Source organism: Calidris pugnax, unplaced genomic scaffold, assembly GCF_001431845.1.
Source record: "Calidris pugnax isolate Ruff unplaced genomic scaffold, ASM143184v1 scaffold113, whole genome shotgun sequence".
NCBI classification, from domain to species: Eukaryota; Metazoa; Chordata; class Aves; order Charadriiformes; family Scolopacidae; genus Calidris; species Calidris pugnax.
This window is the reverse complement of record NW_015090879.1, coordinates 2,401,643-2,418,885: the sequence shown is the minus strand read 5'-3', so window position 1 is coordinate 2,418,885 and position 17,243 is coordinate 2,401,643. Positions and strand designations below refer to the sequence as shown.

The 17,243-nt window shown below is 41.7% G+C and overlaps 1 protein-coding gene across 1 annotated transcript in view; it reads right to left on the bottom strand.

The window, feature by feature from the left end:
• THRAP3 (thyroid hormone receptor associated protein 3) overlaps positions 1 to 17,243 on the bottom strand; it is a 33,926-nt gene that overhangs the window by 9,443 nt on the left and 7,240 nt on the right. The window contains exons 3-5 of the mRNA XM_014946535.1: positions 12,326 to 12,411; positions 4,866 to 5,027; positions 914 to 1,819 (exon numbers count right to left, since the gene is read on the bottom strand). Coding sequence (XP_014802021.1) covers positions 914 to 1,819; positions 4,866 to 5,002 — 1,043 coding nt within the window. The 5' untranslated portion in view covers positions 5,003 to 5,027; positions 12,326 to 12,411. The remainder of the gene's footprint in view (positions 1 to 913; positions 1,820 to 4,865; positions 5,028 to 12,325; positions 12,412 to 17,243) is intronic.

Sequence of the window (17,243 nt, the reverse complement as noted above, 5' to 3'; positions counted from 1 at the left end):
CAAATACAAATAAAAGCAAAAAGGTTAACAGAGGAGAATATGTATTTAGCTGGGAGAAGAAAAAACACTTCTAGTGAGAACAACAATTTATCACGAGCTAGTTTAAAGCATCAGAACTATGTTTAAAAGCACTCATTAAGCAAAACCCTAGTTTTGAGGAAACAGCAGTAAAGCCCAAGGACATTAGATCAGTGCTTTGAAAAGTTCAAGAGTTACATCTCTTTTTTTTTTCTTTTTAAATTTCAGACATCCTTGATAGAAAATCAGTCCAAAACAACTTTAAAAATAATAAATAAGATATTTACAAGTGCTTGTGAATGCTACCTTATCTTTTAGAATAAAGCATCACCTTCAGCCATGGATCTGCAGTGGATTAACCAAACAGACATGGCAAGTTGAAGCCTTTTGTACGGAAGGATTTCTTAATTTTGGTGATGATCTTGGTGCTTTGGTTTCTCAGACTGCCCACAGACACAGGCACTGCAACTATACCTGCCCTGGGCTGCCTGCAGCAGGACATCCAAGAAGAACTACATTTTGCTAACGTATAGCATCTAATGCAATTCAAGAACGCAATATTATAAAAAGAAGTCTTTAACTGAAAAGTAACTCCAAAATGCACTGTTAGGTCACTAGGAAATCTCATCGGGCACATCTTCAAGTGTTCACGTTTGCAGGGAAATCTACGCAACCTTTAAAACTAACCAAGTCAGAAAACTAACTCCAGCTTCCTAGAGCACAGGGCCGGTCTGTATTTTGTTCTATAATTGAGAGCACTGGGCCCAAATGGGTGGTAGCTGTTGGCACAGCACCGCACACACACTGAGAGCCCTGACAGTGCTCAGGGAGAGCCCCTGCTCCTGCAAACCCTGCCTGGTCAAAACCACTGCACGCCAGGAAACGCAGCACTTGCCTCTTTGAGAAGGCTCCTCCTCCAGGAGCCGGGGTCTCCTCCTTCTGAGATGTACTGAAAATGGAACCGATTGGTGTTGGGCTTTTGCACACAGGGCTTTTCCGTGTGGGGCTCAAAGCAGCCGAGCCGTGGTCGAAGGGGCTCTGGTGAGAGCCCGCCTGAAAGGAGGTGCCACCACTCTGTAACCCAGAGCTGGTCTGTGAGGGGCTGGAGAGTGGAGGGCTTGACTTCTGCAACGGGCTGGGCCGAGGAGAGCGCCGCCTCACCACCACCGACTGGAGAGGGCTTTTTAACGCAGGACTGCGTTCCCTCGGGCTAAGCTCAGACACAGAAGCTCTCGACGCTGAACTCGTTCCATAGGTGGTCATATCTTGCCATGGTTTTGATCCCTCAGATGCCTTGGTATCCTGAGCCGCTGCTCCTGAGAACGGCTGCTCCTTAGGCTCATCACCTTGATTATCTCCTGCAGCCTGAGATGCCCGGGTATCCTTGGAAGATGACTTTTTCTCCTTTCCAGATTTACGCTTGGAAGACTCAACTCGGCTATGATTCGAGGAAGACCGGGAAGAGGAAGACCTCCTTGACCGATCAGAAGATGACTTATCAGAATTTCTAGAATGACTTCTAGACCTTGGTGAAGGAGATCTTCTCTTGGGTGAACGAGAGCGTGACCTCCCTCTGCGAGGGCTATACGCTTGGCGATAATTTTGCCAGTTTGACCTGTAATTCCCATATCCTCCTCGGTTATACTGGTTCCATGGATAAAACCCTCTGTTTCGGCCACGAAAATAATACGGTCTCCTGTATCCTCTGTTATGACCTCTGAAATCCCGGTTCTGATAGACTCTGGGATGGTTCCTTTCTCTGTTATGAGATGGAGAATATGATCTCGAACGGGACCTAGAACTGATAAAAGAAAAAAATTACACGAATATTTTCAAGTTTATTCTTCTGTCACAACTTTTTATTCAAGGCCATACGGAAAAGAATTTGAAAAATTCATTTCTAAGCTTTTAAAAGCAATTTCTTTGGTTTACCCTTATCCAATGGAGGCACTACACTTTGTGCTTAATAAATTGCAGTGGAAATGACTTGTATTTATGACGCTGCCAAACAATTATTTGATTTCAGGATCCTTGCAGAGACCAAGATGTGTACACACTGCTCTTCACTTTTCTAGGATGAACATGGCTGCTACCCAGCTTCAGAAAAAGTGACATATCTCAAAACTCCAGCCCTTAGTATTATAATGCCAGAGTTATACCTCATGGTCAAGGTTATACCTCATTTTAGATCTCCTCCACAAAGTCTTATCTCTTTATGCAGGTCATGCTACCATTATTGAAACAGATCCAAAAGCTGCCTGTCATGTCCCTCACTTATTCTCACGTGCTTTTGAAATTCTGCTAATCAAGATGAAAACCCACGCCTTTGCCAGGTAAAGTTAAATAAACTGCTACACCTCCACCTGAGAGGGGCAGTGCCGGAGCAAACCCATGCTGCTCTAAAGTTTAATATTTTGAAAGGTACACTTTATGCCTCAGCTGAGGAGCTGGAGCTCCATCAAAGGGGCAGGAGAGCAGAGGGAAGTTCTCTCCTCAGCCTGACACCACGAGATGGCAGTGTTCAGTGTCCCTCCTCTCACCCAGGACACTCCTCCAGGACAGAACCCAAGCCAAGACAAATACAGATTTAAGCAGCAGAACACTGAGGGGTAATTGTTCCAATAGACTCTTCCACTACATTTTTGGAGCTGCAGTTGTGTAACTGTTTAAAAGCCTCGCTGTAGCTCAGACGCCAGCTTTGCAGTAAAGATTTCACAGCTGTTGGAAAAACACAAACTTCTGCCTGAAGTCAGAGATTTTAGAAAATTTGTATTGGTAAAACAGAAACATCCAACTGCTAAGTTTAAAGAGAAAAGAGATTTTTCCAAATGTAATTTTAGTAAATAATATGGGCTGAAATAATTTCCACCGTCCTTTCTTACACTAAGAGAGATCCGCCTCAGAAACACTCCAAAAGTTGCTGAGATTATTTACAAGAAATCTTTTAGAAAAATGCAGCAAATATTACTTGTGGTGTTTCTTTTACATAATAATTGCCCAACTCGGCCAGCCCCTGTAGCCAGCCACAGCTAACACACACCACTCCAGTTCTACAGCACCCACCATTTTATTTTTCATTTTTATCTACTGTAAAGTCATAAAGAAAGAAGAAGTATTAGGCAGAATCCAAAACGGCAATACAACATAGAACAAACAGTAAACTTACCAAATGAAGAGGAAAAAATTTTTGTGGTGTATGCTGAAGTACCCAACAACGGACTTTTATGCCAAGACACCACGAGACCTACCTCAGAGAACATCCTATGGCCACACAAGATGACTTGTCTGTACTAACCCAATCCATTTTGATTTATTATTTTTTTTTAAGCTGAGTTATTTACAGAACACAAGTAGATTCAGCAGCAGCGCAGAGGAAACGATCATGCTTGCACAGGACTCCTTTGTTTTCAACTGTCAAAGTTCCTTCCTAGCCAGGCAGATATTCCCAAATGCCCACGTATCCTCCTGCTCCCTTCTGCAAAGAACTCCTCCGACTCAAGTCTCCGCCTCTCATTTAGTTTTGCCATGTCCTTCTCTCTCCAAATGTACGTTTATTAGAGCCTCTGCATTTTAAAAATCTCTTTAATTGTTAACAGTTGCATGTGTTTATATTCTGAGAAATCATTAGACTGTGTGTTATTAATTTAAGACCAGTGAAAAAGCAGCTGAACATCATTATACCCAGTCCAACCGGAATGCCTTTGCCAGGCACAAAATGCTTAGCCAAAAGAAAAGGAAAACAGAGATATCCTGAGATCCAGAGATACCAGGCCTTTAACTGGCCTGAGCAGAAGCAATTCAGAGAGGCAAGAACAACTATTATGTACATTAATGATTTCTCAAAATTAACTGCAGTGAAATTAGCTTTATCATCTTTATCCATCCAGAACTACCAACTCCTGTATGTTTAGGGGAGGGACAGGGAAACAGTAAAACATGCCCCTACCTTTCACTGCAGTATCTTAAACTGACATTAAAAATCATTGCAATTTATTTTTAGAAAGAGGGGGAAAGCATGCAACCTCTGCAAAGGCCCCTCAAGTCTGGGATCAATTACAATAAAGGCTTAAAAAAAAAAAAGTCAAAATGTTTTGCTACGGACCTTCCCCGCTCCTCTTCCCCGCTCTACAGAACACGCACAGTAACTCTCCCCCAGCAGTAAAGCAAGGGTCTGACCAAATAATCTCAGGTCAGGATAAAAAGCTATGATTTTTTTTGCACTTTGTCCTGCTTTGGCAATTTCAAACATCATCATTAACCACAAGTACTTTTAATATGGGAAACTGGATCTCAGAAATTGTGTGTACTTAGCATGAGGACCAGCACACACAGCAGCAACTAAGAACTGCAGAAGAACATGGGGAAAAAAACCACACATGGGATTTTGACAGAGGCTTCAATGAATACCTGTGAGGAAAAACGAAGTACAGGGCTCTTCTCTAAGGGCCCAGTCTAAAAAAGCTGTAACAGCTTCACTGTGGGCTGTATCCCAGACAGAATGAGCTGTACTAACAAACCCGCCTCACCTAGCTGTACATGATGGCACCTGTTAGTGCTCGCAGTAGGGGAAGAAGACTTGTACAGAAAGTAAAATTATTGTTTTCCAAAAAACCATGCTACGCAGACCAGATTAAGAGCTCAAAAGAAGTTTCTTGACAATGCTGAGAAACAGTTCCAATTGAAAACAGCACTGGTTGGCAGGAAACAGCCCAAGCCGCAGGCCACTATCTGTCCTGGAATCTAATCAAAGTCTCCCTAGAAAAGCATTAAGTGACAAACCATCTGAGCAGGACAGAGAGGAAAAACACCGTTACACCCTTTGGCTTCAGAGCACTGCACACACTTACCTAAGTCTGCGCTTCCTCGACCGTGAGACAGAGCGAGAACGGGAGCGAGATTTGGAGAAGGACCGTGAGCGCGACCTCGATCCAGACCTCGAGCGGGAAGATCGGGATCCAGATTTGGATTTGTTAGTTTTAGACATCTTTGCAAGCACCTGCCAGCTGTACCTGAAGGAAAGAGGGTAAGAAAAGTATTTGAAAAATGAAGTCACAGGGCAGATTTGAGAGAACGGGCAGGATCTGGCAGCCTGACAGGCCGCAGAGTGACGTGACGCTTGATAAGGCTGGAAATGTGAATGTTTGAAGGGCTGCCTAATCGCAGACGAATGGTGTTGGGCTCAGAATAGAAGGTTTATTTCAGTCTAAGGAGGAAATCTGCAAAAAGAATAAAAGGTTTTTCAACCCAGAGTAATTACAAATTTGAACACTAGAGTTGAAAGCAGCAAGTTAATGCAAAACCCAGGAGCAGGCAGAAGCCAAACTGCTATGGTTTAAGCAAGAATACCTTTAAAGAGACAAACTATTTCGTGGGTCACATCACTATCAATACAGCCAGCTGCCAGTGCTTTAACGGGCAATGAAGAAATAAAAAGGCTTATCATCAAAATAACACACACCCCAGTCTTCTCTAAATTTACAGACAGAATCATGACCAAAAATTATAATCCAAACCAGATGAAGATTACCCTAATTGCACAGATCTGCCTGGCTATGAGGGCTCGGGTTAAACCCCGGACACGTGTCCCATCTGCTCCTGCAGTTGAAGCAGTTGCTACGATCAGTTACAAGCGTCCACCATCCAGTGAGGAGTTCTGTTGCAGCCAAAATAATTCAGATGTCCTTCCAAATATTCACAGAGTCATTCAAATGCTAAAGACAGAGAGATTATGCTGTAGCACTAAAGGACTCAAAATAGCTGCAGTTATGAATTACCTGGGCTATTTTCAGCAATGTATCCAGGTAAAGAGTGCCTGATATGATGTTTCAGGGAATATGGTCTGACCACGTAATTCTCTCAGTCACACCCCACCTGATGTGTTCTCTCGCAATCACCAACTTTGTATCAACCAGCAAGATTTTCTAAAGGATTTTCTTTATCTCTTACCTCCAGGGAAAGAAATATTCCGGATTATTAAGAGGGGGGGAGTGTCATATCGTTTACATTTATTTGAAGGGTAGAACAAATTTTGATAAAATCCCAGATGTTGCTTTTCTTTCAGCTGGACAGATTTTCCTGTCAGTATCCAACAGACTCAAATGCATAATGCACAGTTTTGTGGGTCCCCACAGGTACCTTCACAAACCCAGTGTCCCAGGGCTGGGGCCGGGGAGCTCTAGTGTCTCTTCCATCCAGCCACTACGGCCCTTCTTAACTGTGGTAATACTTGACCTATTTAATCACTGTATCCAGCCATCAACAAAATTCCTGACAATTTAAAGTTTGATCAGGCTGCAAAACATGCTCCAGATTTTGAGTCCCTGCTGGTTGCAGCAGAGTTCTTCATCTTAAATGGAAAACACTTTGGCCCCTGACGTGGCGAGGAGGATGGGGACCCCGCTCTGTCCCTCCTCAGACTGAATTCCCAGTCTGCTTTATTTCCATTCCTAGAAACTGGAGGTTTCAGTAGAGAGCTGGAAAAGGGACTAAGTGCTAGTTTGAGTGAAGTGTCTGGATTGTCGGATACTCCACATTAGCAGCTGGTATCAAGGTTTGAACTCTGAAATCCCAGAGGTAGCTGAGCATCTGTGAAACAAACACTCTCCAATGCTCATCACCCACGTGCTAAAAGAGGGAAAAAACTACAATTGCTCTGGGAATCAGAAAAAGGATTGTAAAGGCAAAATTTGCATTAACTGAATAAAAGTTGTCAATAAACTTTCCTACAAAAGTGACTCATGAATTAGAGCCAGTAAGAAAATAGGAACTGTATTGGTAAAAGTTTATCCTTTTCTTCACCTACTAATTAAAATCAGAGACATTTAAGTACATAAACAGAACAGATCCAGTACTTCTGCTGGTGTACCCATGTTAAGCAAATTCCAAGGGACTGATTTGCAATGTCTTCACTTTCAGTCGCTCCCCAAAGCCAAATTACATATAAGGTTACCAAACCCTCCAGCTGCTGCCAGGGCACTTTCAGGAACAGCCCGTCACAGCAGCAACTGCTCAGAAAGTGGGTCATTCATCCCGAGAGCGGGTTCTTTCCAGAAACGGGAATTTGGCTTTTGTTTTAAAAATCACGTTACATGTTCTTGTTCTCTCCTTTCACGATACTAGAGATGCCATATAAATTCAACTGAAATATTTCAAAATATTCCACACTAGAAAGTATGTAGAAAAAACAAATTTTATGTTTCCTGCTTTATTAGGAAAAAATAAATTGCACCTGGGATGAAAAATAAAGAATCACTACCACTGAGGGAACAAAGTTCATTCTTATGCATGGTCATTTTCCAGGGAAAAAAAAAAATATGTGTGAAAGGAACATATACAAATAATTCCTTTCTATTTTCTAAATAGATCTGTTGAAATCGCAACATTTCCTAGTCTGTTGCCAAAACAATCAGAAGTTTAGCACAGAAAAGCAAAATAGGGAAGAGAAGCAGAAGAAACAAATGGTGGGCAAGAGGAGAAGGCAGAGGAAGATGATGGATATTGCCTCTCAATCAGAGCTGCTCCCAACTGAGTCCTGAGAGCTCTGATATGACAGGCTCCATTCTGTACGGAGATGACAAATATATCCCATAAACTGGGTAATTTCAGAATAGCTCTGCATTAAATGACAACCCAGTAGTTCAAGAATAAACTACATTTCAACATATTCTCATCATCTTTAAGTTACCTTTATTTACACTGAGCTCCATACCTCTTGACATATTTTAAAAGACTAATATCATTAAACCAGCTTTCCCCCCAGCTCTTCTCTGTTGTGTCTCTTCTAAAATAAACCTTTTTCCAAGAAAAAGCTGGACTGACTGACGGAGCAGAGCAGAAGTTGCAGGAAGTCTCAGTAAGTCCTTAGGAGGCCCCAAAATAGATTTTTAAAGTATAAAGTTATAAAGTTGCTTTGAGCTGTTTAACAGTCTTTGTGTTTCACTTTGATCCCCAGCACTCACAGCCAAACATTACTTTGGCATGCGTGATGTGTGCCAAAAGCTCCCTTCTCATAGAAGGTTTTTTATCTTTGTCAATATTTTTAAAGCTGATTCATTCCTAACGTGTGAGGTAACTCCTATTAGAATAGAAACTGAGTTGCTATGCTCTGTCAGCACTCAAAAGGTTAAACAAACTAAACATTGGAGTCATTTCAGCTCCCCTGTGTTAACACCGCAGTCGTAAACTTATTGCAATATACATTTAGTTATTCTTAGAATTAATGGCTGACTCAGACAATGTGTTCAGTGAGGCAAGCAAAAAACCTGCTCGGAAAGAATCTATTCTTACGAAACATCCTATGGATTACTCTGGTTTTCAAGAAAGAGGTGCCAGTAAGTGAAGCAAAGGCAAACTGTGAAAGCAGTGGTGACTGCTCACCATTTCCATTGAGATTTTTCCACTGAACGCAGCACTGTGTCCCCAAAGCTCCCCCCGACAGGCACAGCCCCACACAGCTCACTGGGGGTGCTGCTCTTTGAGACACTGGATGGTACAACGTGTCTGGTGTGAGCGGGGGCTGCAGCAGCAGCAGCACTGACACGCTGCGGTGGAGACCTGGCCTTACCAAGCTGCTCTGCCAGGGCTCATATCTCCCCCTGCTCACACCTACACAACTGCCTTCAAGGGGACACAGCTGATCCTTGCAGCCTGACACGGGTCTCATCTCCCAGCACAGACACACGGGAGTAGCAGGAATTTTCCAAATAGTTCATTTTCAGGTTGTCTTTTCTGCAGACCCGGTGACGAGCTGTCCAGCAGCTCCTCCCGAGCGGTACAGTCTCCCATCCAAACACATCCACACTGACCCTGAGTGTGCTGAGTTTAAAAATTCTGGTAAGGTATTACCCCAGTGGAAAATAGACACTTAACATATTGTTTATCTGCTGTAAAACTACGCCATATAACATGCTTCATAATTCAATACACACCAAGTCTGAAGAAACACTTTGTGTTCCAACTTATTTGCTGAATTCATTCACACCACACAGATTTAAAATTAGTTAAGTTTGCTGCAAGCCTGATCTGAAACCACTCAAGTTGGTCACTGAAAACCTGACAGCAGCTGGATAGTCTGCTGGAAGTGTGTTGCCAAAGCAAATTATTAAACATTATACTTTTTTTTTTTTAAATTCGTATTGTAAGAAGTGTGGACATTGCAGCAGAAAACATGCAAATCACTGATTACTACCTTAGCAACAAAGCCCGTGTAGAAAGTTCCAATACAATGAATTGTTCATTGACATTCAAAATATTCCACACTAGAAAGTATGTAGAAAAAACAAATTTTATGTTTCCTGCTTTATTAGGAAAAAATAAATTGCACCTGGGATGAAAAATAAAGAATCACTACCACTGAGGGAACAAAGTTCATTCTTATGCATGGTCATTTTCCAGGGAAAAAAAAAAATATGTGTGAAAGGAACATATACAAATAATTCCTTTCTATTTTCTAAATAGATCTGTTGAAATCGCAACATTTCCTAGTCTGTTGCCAAAACAATCAGAAGTTTAGCACAGAAAAGCAAAATAGGGAAGAGAAGCAGAAGAAACAAATGGTGGGCAAGAGGAGAAGGCAGAGGAAGATGATGGATATTGCCTCTCAATCAGAGCTGCTCCCAACTGAGTCCTGAGAGCTCTGATATGACAGGCTCCATTCTGTACGGAGATGACAAATATATCCCATAAACTGGGTAATTTCAGAATAGCTCTGCATTAAATGACAACCCAGTAGTTCAAGAATAAACTACATTTCAACATATTCTCATCATCTTTAAGTTACCTTTATTTACACTGAGCTCCATACCTCTTGACATATTTTAAAAGACTAATATCATTAAACCAGCTTTCCCCCCAGCTCTTCTCTGTTGTGTCTCTTCTAAAATAAACCTTTTTCCAAGAAAAAGCTGGACTGACTGACGGAGCAGAGCAGAAGTTGCAGGAAGTCTCAGTAAGTCCTTAGGAGGCCCCAAAATAGATTTTTAAAGTATAAAGTTATAAAGTTGCTTTGAGCTGTTTAACAGTCTTTGTGTTTCACTTTGATCCCCAGCACTCACAGCCAAACATTACTTTGGCATGCGTGATGTGTGCCAAAAGCTCCCTTCTCATAGAAGGTTTTTTATCTTTGTCAATATTTTTAAAGCTGATTCATTCCTAACGTGTGAGGTAACTCCTATTAGAATAGAAACTGAGTTGCTATGCTCTGTCAGCACTCAAAAGGTTAAACAAACTAAACATTGGAGTCATTTCAGCTCCCCTGTGTTAACACCGCAGTCGTAAACTTATTGCAATATACATTTAGTTATTCTTAGAATTAATGGCTGACTCAGACAATGTGTTCAGTGAGGCAAGCAAAAAACCTGCTCGGAAAGAATCTATTCTTACGAAACATCCTATGGATTACTCTGGTTTTCAAGAAAGAGGTGCCAGTAAGTGAAGCAAAGGCAAACTGTGAAAGCAGTGGTGACTGCTCACCATTTCCATTGAGATTTTTCCACTGAACGCAGCACTGTGTCCCCAAAGCTCCCCCCGACAGGCACAGCCCCACACAGCTCACTGGGGGTGCTGCTCTTTGAGACACTGGATGGTACAACGTGTCTGGTGTGAGCGGGGGCTGCAGCAGCAGCAGCACTGACACGCTGCGGTGGAGACCTGGCCTTACCAAGCTGCTCTGCCAGGGCTCACATCTCCCCCCGCTCACACCTACACAACTGCCTGCCCCCACCTCCACCCCACCTTCAAGGGGACACAGCTGATCCTTGCAGCCTGACACGGGTCTCATCTCCCAGCACAGACACACGGGAGTAGCAGGAATTTTCAAAATAGTTCATTTTCAGATTGTCTTTTCTGCAGACCTGGTGACGAGCTGTCCAGCTCCTCCCGAGCGGTACAGTCTCCCATCCAAACACATCCACACTGACCCTGAGTGTGCTGAGTTTAAAAATTCTGGTAAGGTATTACCCCAGTGGAAAATAGACACTTAACATATTGTTTATCTGCTGTAAAACTACGCCATATAACATGCTTCATAATTCAATACACACCAAGTCTGAAGAAACACTTTGTGTTCCAACTTATTTGCTGAATTCATTCACACCACACAGATTTAAAATTAGTTAAGTTTGCTGCAAGCCTGATCTGAAACCACTCAAGTTGGTCACTGAAAACCTGACAGCAGCTGGATAGTCTGCTGGAAGTGTGTTGCCAAAGCAAATTATTAAACATTATACTTTTTTTTTTTTAAATTCGTATTGTAAGAAGTGTGGACATTGCAGCAGAAAACATGCAAATCACTGATTACTACCTTAGCAACAAAGCCCGTGTAGAAAGTTCCAATACAATAAATTGTTCATCGATGTTCTAAATTTAATCCATGCCATGACAGAGGTTACAAATGTTCTGTTTTAAGAGAATACCTTCAATCCAGACCGGTTCTACAACCCCATTGGTACAAGCCCTACTGACAAATAAGAGGGGGTCAAGATGAAGAACCAACAGCCTGGAAGCCTCTCGCTCTCAAAGTACACTTTTCCCAAAATCCAGAGGCTATTGCAAGGGACAAAGTTTGCCTTCCCCATTTCTAAATCCTCACGACAACCCATCGTACCGCTCAAAGGGGCAAAAACAATGGAAGAGCAAATGCTCCTACTGCACCACCACGATGGACTTTGCCCGGAAGACAAACTTTTGTCATGAAACAGTGACAGGAAGGTTAATGTTTTACCCGATTTAAGTCTCCTGACAACCCAAAAGAACAGCTCAACTCTGCTCCATAGCAGTGAAAAAGTGTCTCTATGAAGAGTCTCTCACTGCTGTACGCTTCCAGTAGCTACCTCAGCTTCAGACTCTAATTATCCAGAATAGTTAAGGAGAACTTTTATGGCCACTGCCTGAAATCAGTGCAATGCTTCAGCAAAAGAGCAAATTGGGGAGTGGGAGGTGTTGGAAATATGTGGGTTTAACAATTTGTATCAGTATGACATTCAATAATCTGGCCAATTAAGCTACAGAGAGGGAAGCACTCCTTTTGTCCCAAAAATCACCAGGGTGCAAATAAAAATTGTTCTATTTTACCCTTATATTTACCAGCTATTTGGAAAGACAAACCAAATTATTCCAAGATGTAAGGCAGAGTTTTGTCTTCAAATCCTGTAGAGTTATTTTTGCACAGCAACAATGAAAAAAGAATCCAAGTGATTCAGTTTAAGTTGCAGGATGCCCAGGACAGAGGGGACACAGGAAGGCATATTCCAAATCCCAAGGCAGGCAGTGTTGCCACTTTTGAAGATTTTCTTTCCCATTGTGGGCCTACCTGCTCGAGCAGGTTCACACCTTGCACCCTTCAACAGTCAGGTTTCACCGTCTCAGATTTGCCAATTATGAAATCAGGAAGCAAACCTGAAATGAGAAGAAAAAGCATTGAAGCATCTTTGTACATTCCCTGTTGTACCTACTGCCACCAACAACCAACAGGAGCCCAAAGCTCTCCTCCTGTGCTGTTCTCAACGTTCACCAGGTCGTAAGTATTTCAAGGGAGCACATACATTGCAGAAGTTCATCGCCCACTTCACCATGAATTCTTTTGTGTACTTTTTTTGAAGAAAATAGTTTCTGGAACCGTTATTCAAGTTACCAAATTTTAAGTGTACTTCTTCCTTCCTTCCCCACCTCCCCTGCCCCATCCCTGTTACATACATACTAATTGCTGTCATTACACCGGCACGGCCGCATTGAAGTAATTTCTCTCAGCTCATTTGTATGCTCTTACTGGATTCAGGACTAAGTATTTTCCCATATTGTTAAAGAGAATCCAAAAGCCAAGAGAAACAATTGTTTTCCTGACAAATTCCTCCATCAGCATATCGCCGTCTTCAAAGGTTGCCACCAGTCCACTGGGAGCTGTTTTGACAGGTCTACAATTACATTTCAGTGTCCTTCCATGCACTGCGAGAGGGGTGTAAGTTTTAAAAAAGAAAACAACAGTAAACACAACCTCATAAATTACTCCATGATATTAAACCCCTGATCTAACAGCAGGAATAGCATTTACTCTCTGTTCAACCATAAAATAAGCTTATTTAAAGCTATTCATGTCTTCTGTTTACTTCATCGAAAAAAGATTTCAAGGCTACTTGAAGACTGCACTTCCTCTGAAATGGCAATTAAATCCTTTTCTCACCCAAAAGGGAAGGTTGCATTGCAAGGTTTAATGTTTTCTAAATCATGCTTACCAGTCTTTGAAAAAAGCCAAATAAAGAACACTACACCATAGACTTTATTTTTACCATTGTCGTGTGTGTCTGTCCAAACATCTGTGAAAGAGAGAAATCTTGACTTCTACCTTATAAAGCCCTTTCCCATTCAGACTTTCACAGTGGCTACCAGAAAAAAAAAATTGCCAATTTTCATATATAGAGCACTACTACAAAAAAAATGAACCATGACAACACACAACAAGCAGGAACAGCAAACCTTTCTTCCAGATATGGAAAGGAAAGTAGGAAACGTGCTCAACGTTCTCTGCTGAAGCAGAAATCCTAGCCCAGGAGTTTTGTATTCCAGAACACTGTAAAGAACATTTCTATACGCCAAGACGTGGGTCAAACGAAGAACGTTTCTAGTTTTCACAATGCCTTTTTCCAGGAATTTGTTTCCTATTTCCAACTGGCCAATATTACTTTAGTGACTGTCTCTTTCCATCCTCCACTCCTTTTTTTCGCAGTCTTTCAAGTACTCATCGTGATTTCAGACCTCTCACAGATGTTAAAGCAGAACAGAACCACCATGGCCTGTCCAGAAACACCATCTAACAAGATGTTACAGCTGAAATCACTCCATCTCGAGCACATCGTCGAGGCTCGCTGCACCACGTAGCGCCACAATCTGCCAGCTCAGAGAGAAAAACCCAGCAGATGTGTCCCTACCCAAAGAAGCAATTTATTTGTCTTCATTCATCTATAATAACCGAGCACAAACACTAAGCGCACTAGGAAACAAGCAGAATGGTTTATATACAAACCTCAGGAGTGTGCAAAGTGCTGCCGAACTTGTTACAATTGTTTCAGTTTATTATAGTGTTTATAAAACACTAACTTTCAAATGTTAAATATTTTGTAAATGCATTTCTAGAAAGCTCTATGCAATTGTGGCAGGAAAACAAAAATTTACTCGTTCCTTCCTGGCCAGTATTTAATTAAACAGTTGGGGTTTATTTTGCTCTAAGACCCAAAGCAAACAAGACAGCACCTCATTAGAGAAACGCTCCTGCCTGGGTGTCTCCTCAGCCCCTCGGTGCTCACTGCCGCAAACATTCCCTTTGGGAAGAAGCAGCTCAACTCCTACTTTATTTGTTCACAACAGCCTTCATTATCAGGGAACAAAAAAATTAATTCTCCTTCAGCTAACTCTACAATTCATAATCCTGAGCTCAAAAACTCAAACAAGATTAGTTAATTCTTAAAAAAAAAAAAAAATCCGACAAAATCCTTACAAAGTATACTTTGTATAATAAGGTAACAGCAATCACTACAGAAATAAACTTATTTTAAAAGTCACAGAACTACAAAGTAAAAAAACCACTTTCATTTCCTACAAAGCAACCTTTTTGAAGTTTGGATAAGGTACCTGAAAGGCTTACAGCAATTTAAATTGTGGCAGCCTTTGTCCTAGCCAAGAAACACCTCTTTACAAGTTTAAAACCCCAGAAGATAAAAATTATTTATTGCTGATTGACCCTATATCCCAGTTAATACTCTACAAAGGTATCAAAGGTATTAGAAAATAATGACGCAATCCCAAGTGTCGGCATTGTGCTCTTTTTTAAAGCATTGAAAATAAGGAAGTAGCTATTTAAAAACTTAAAATAATAGTAATCACCTAAACCCATGGCTAATAGAGGCAGAATACCCGATCAAGCAATTAAAAATCCAGTCCTGTGCATGATCTCACAATTCACAACCTTGTAAAAATCACAACTTCTGTGAATTTTAACTCATCTGACCCCCAGAGAAGCAGGAGGGCAGTGGCACCTGGAGATGTGTCGGGAGACTCGGGCAAGAATATCACTGTTAAGAACTGCCGAGTATTAGTTAAGATACAATGACAAATATAGGAGATAAGTGTCAAATAGAACACAACACTAACTAACGACTGTCAGAATATTTCAGATTTAATTTCAGTATGACCTTGTCTCAATTTAATGTCTGCCTCCAGAATCAGAGTTGCACCGTGTCCGATGTGTCGGGAGACTCGGGCAAGAATATCACTGTTAAGAACTGCCGAGTATTAGTTAAGATACAATGACAAATATAGGAGATAAGTGTCAAATAGAACACAACACTAACTAACGACTGTCAGAATATTTCAGATTTAATTTCAGTATGACCTTGTCTCAATTTAACTGTCTGCCTCCAGAATCAGAGTTGCGCCGTGTCCAATCCCAAACTGCTACTTGAACACGGACTAACACAGAGAGGAACAAATTGGTTAAATAAAAACACGAGCTCCAGAGCTGATGTAAAAACACATGCAGAACTGTAATAAATGTTGTCCTTAGTACTCCCTCTTGCACCCAGGCTCAATCCAGTTAGGAAAAGCAGCCTGACACCAGTGTCAAACCAGAGCCCTCTTTGTTTCTAGCCATGTACCTGGCAAAGAACAGAAGAGCTATTTTTTAATTTTCTGCAGCAAGTGCCCCATAGGATATTTTTCATACCACACACTAATTCCCTGGAAGGACCTGCCCCCGCGCAGAACACCTGCTGATGATCCCAGCAATGGGGCAGCTCATGCTGAGGGGCACAGCCACGAAACACCCCAAAACCACCTCCTTTCACCCCCACTCCATGGTCTGCATGAGGACACAAGGGCCCTGCTCTTCCCCTGCAGCTCCCAGACCTGACTATTATCCAAGAGCAAATCAAAATATTCACCATAGCGGTTTGACTCTCACAAATTCCTATGCTACATTAATAGTTGAAAATCATATTCCTCTATCAGTTCGGTTTGACAACCATCAATAGATTGATGTGATCTAAAGCTCCTGTTCTAGAAGAGCCATCCATGGCTGTGACAGATGAACCGTGCCGTGCAGCCCAGCTGTGTGACATCTGTCTCGCCGCGAGCTCCGTGCTGCAGCTGCAGGGGATTCTGCCCTGCACCGACACGAGGTGCCAAACAAGCTGCAGCTCAACACGTCACAGCACCCTGGAAGCACCAGCAGCAAAATAGAAAGCACAGAAAGCACACACTGGCATGGCTAGTTCAGAATTCAAAGTCTGATAATCTCACTTTCGCCTTGATTCTTCCTTTTCAAGCTCAGTTTTGGGCTTGCACCAAAAATTAAGTGTGTTCTTAATATCAACAGAACACTTAAGGGGAAGAAAAGAGAGCCACCTGCGCAGCTCCTGCTGCCAGCCCCGGGGGACTGCACATTAAAATGCTATTTCTAATTGTGCAGTTCAAATTTCATTAGGGTAACAAAACGCAGAACAATTCCTCTTCCTAGATCAAGTATCCAGTGTATGTTTTCAGGAGATTAATGACACAACTAAAGCCTAGAACTACACCTACCAACCTCCCCAACAAAAACTTTCCTGGACACTGCTGCTAAAAAACAAAAACAAAAAACCCCAAACCAAACCAGTGCGTTCTACTTTAATGCAAAACACTCTCTGGGGGAAAAGAAGTTCAGATTATTCTGCCATGGCAAGAGAAGCACTAGTTTGTCAACAGCAGTTCCCACTTCTCTCTAGCCTATATACTTTCAAAATTTAGATTTTCCTTTAAGCATGTTTGGGTTTTCACACAATTAAACTAATCCCTTAAGAAGTTTAATATTGAGCTCCAGCCCTGGATTCAGATAATTAGAAGCAGGTTGTATAGAATGGCTGGGCCGCTATTTACAGGTTCTTCCAAAAAGAACTGATTTTGCAGATTGCAGTGCTGCACAATCCCTTTCAAAATAATTTCACCCCTATAAACACTAATTGCTCACTTTAATTCTGACACCAGTTACTTGGCTAAAAACTGTTTTATATATCTTTGAGCTTAAAAAGTCTTATGTTGTTATTCAAACAGTTTAGTGACAGGGAGCTCAAAAAAAAAAAAACCCAAGAAAAAGCTGATTAGAGATCTGGATGTTTTCGTTACACAAGTCAAGCAGCTGGATTTTCTGTTAAACATGGAAGAAAAACAAACATCCTTAATAAATGAGACAAAAAAAAAAAAAA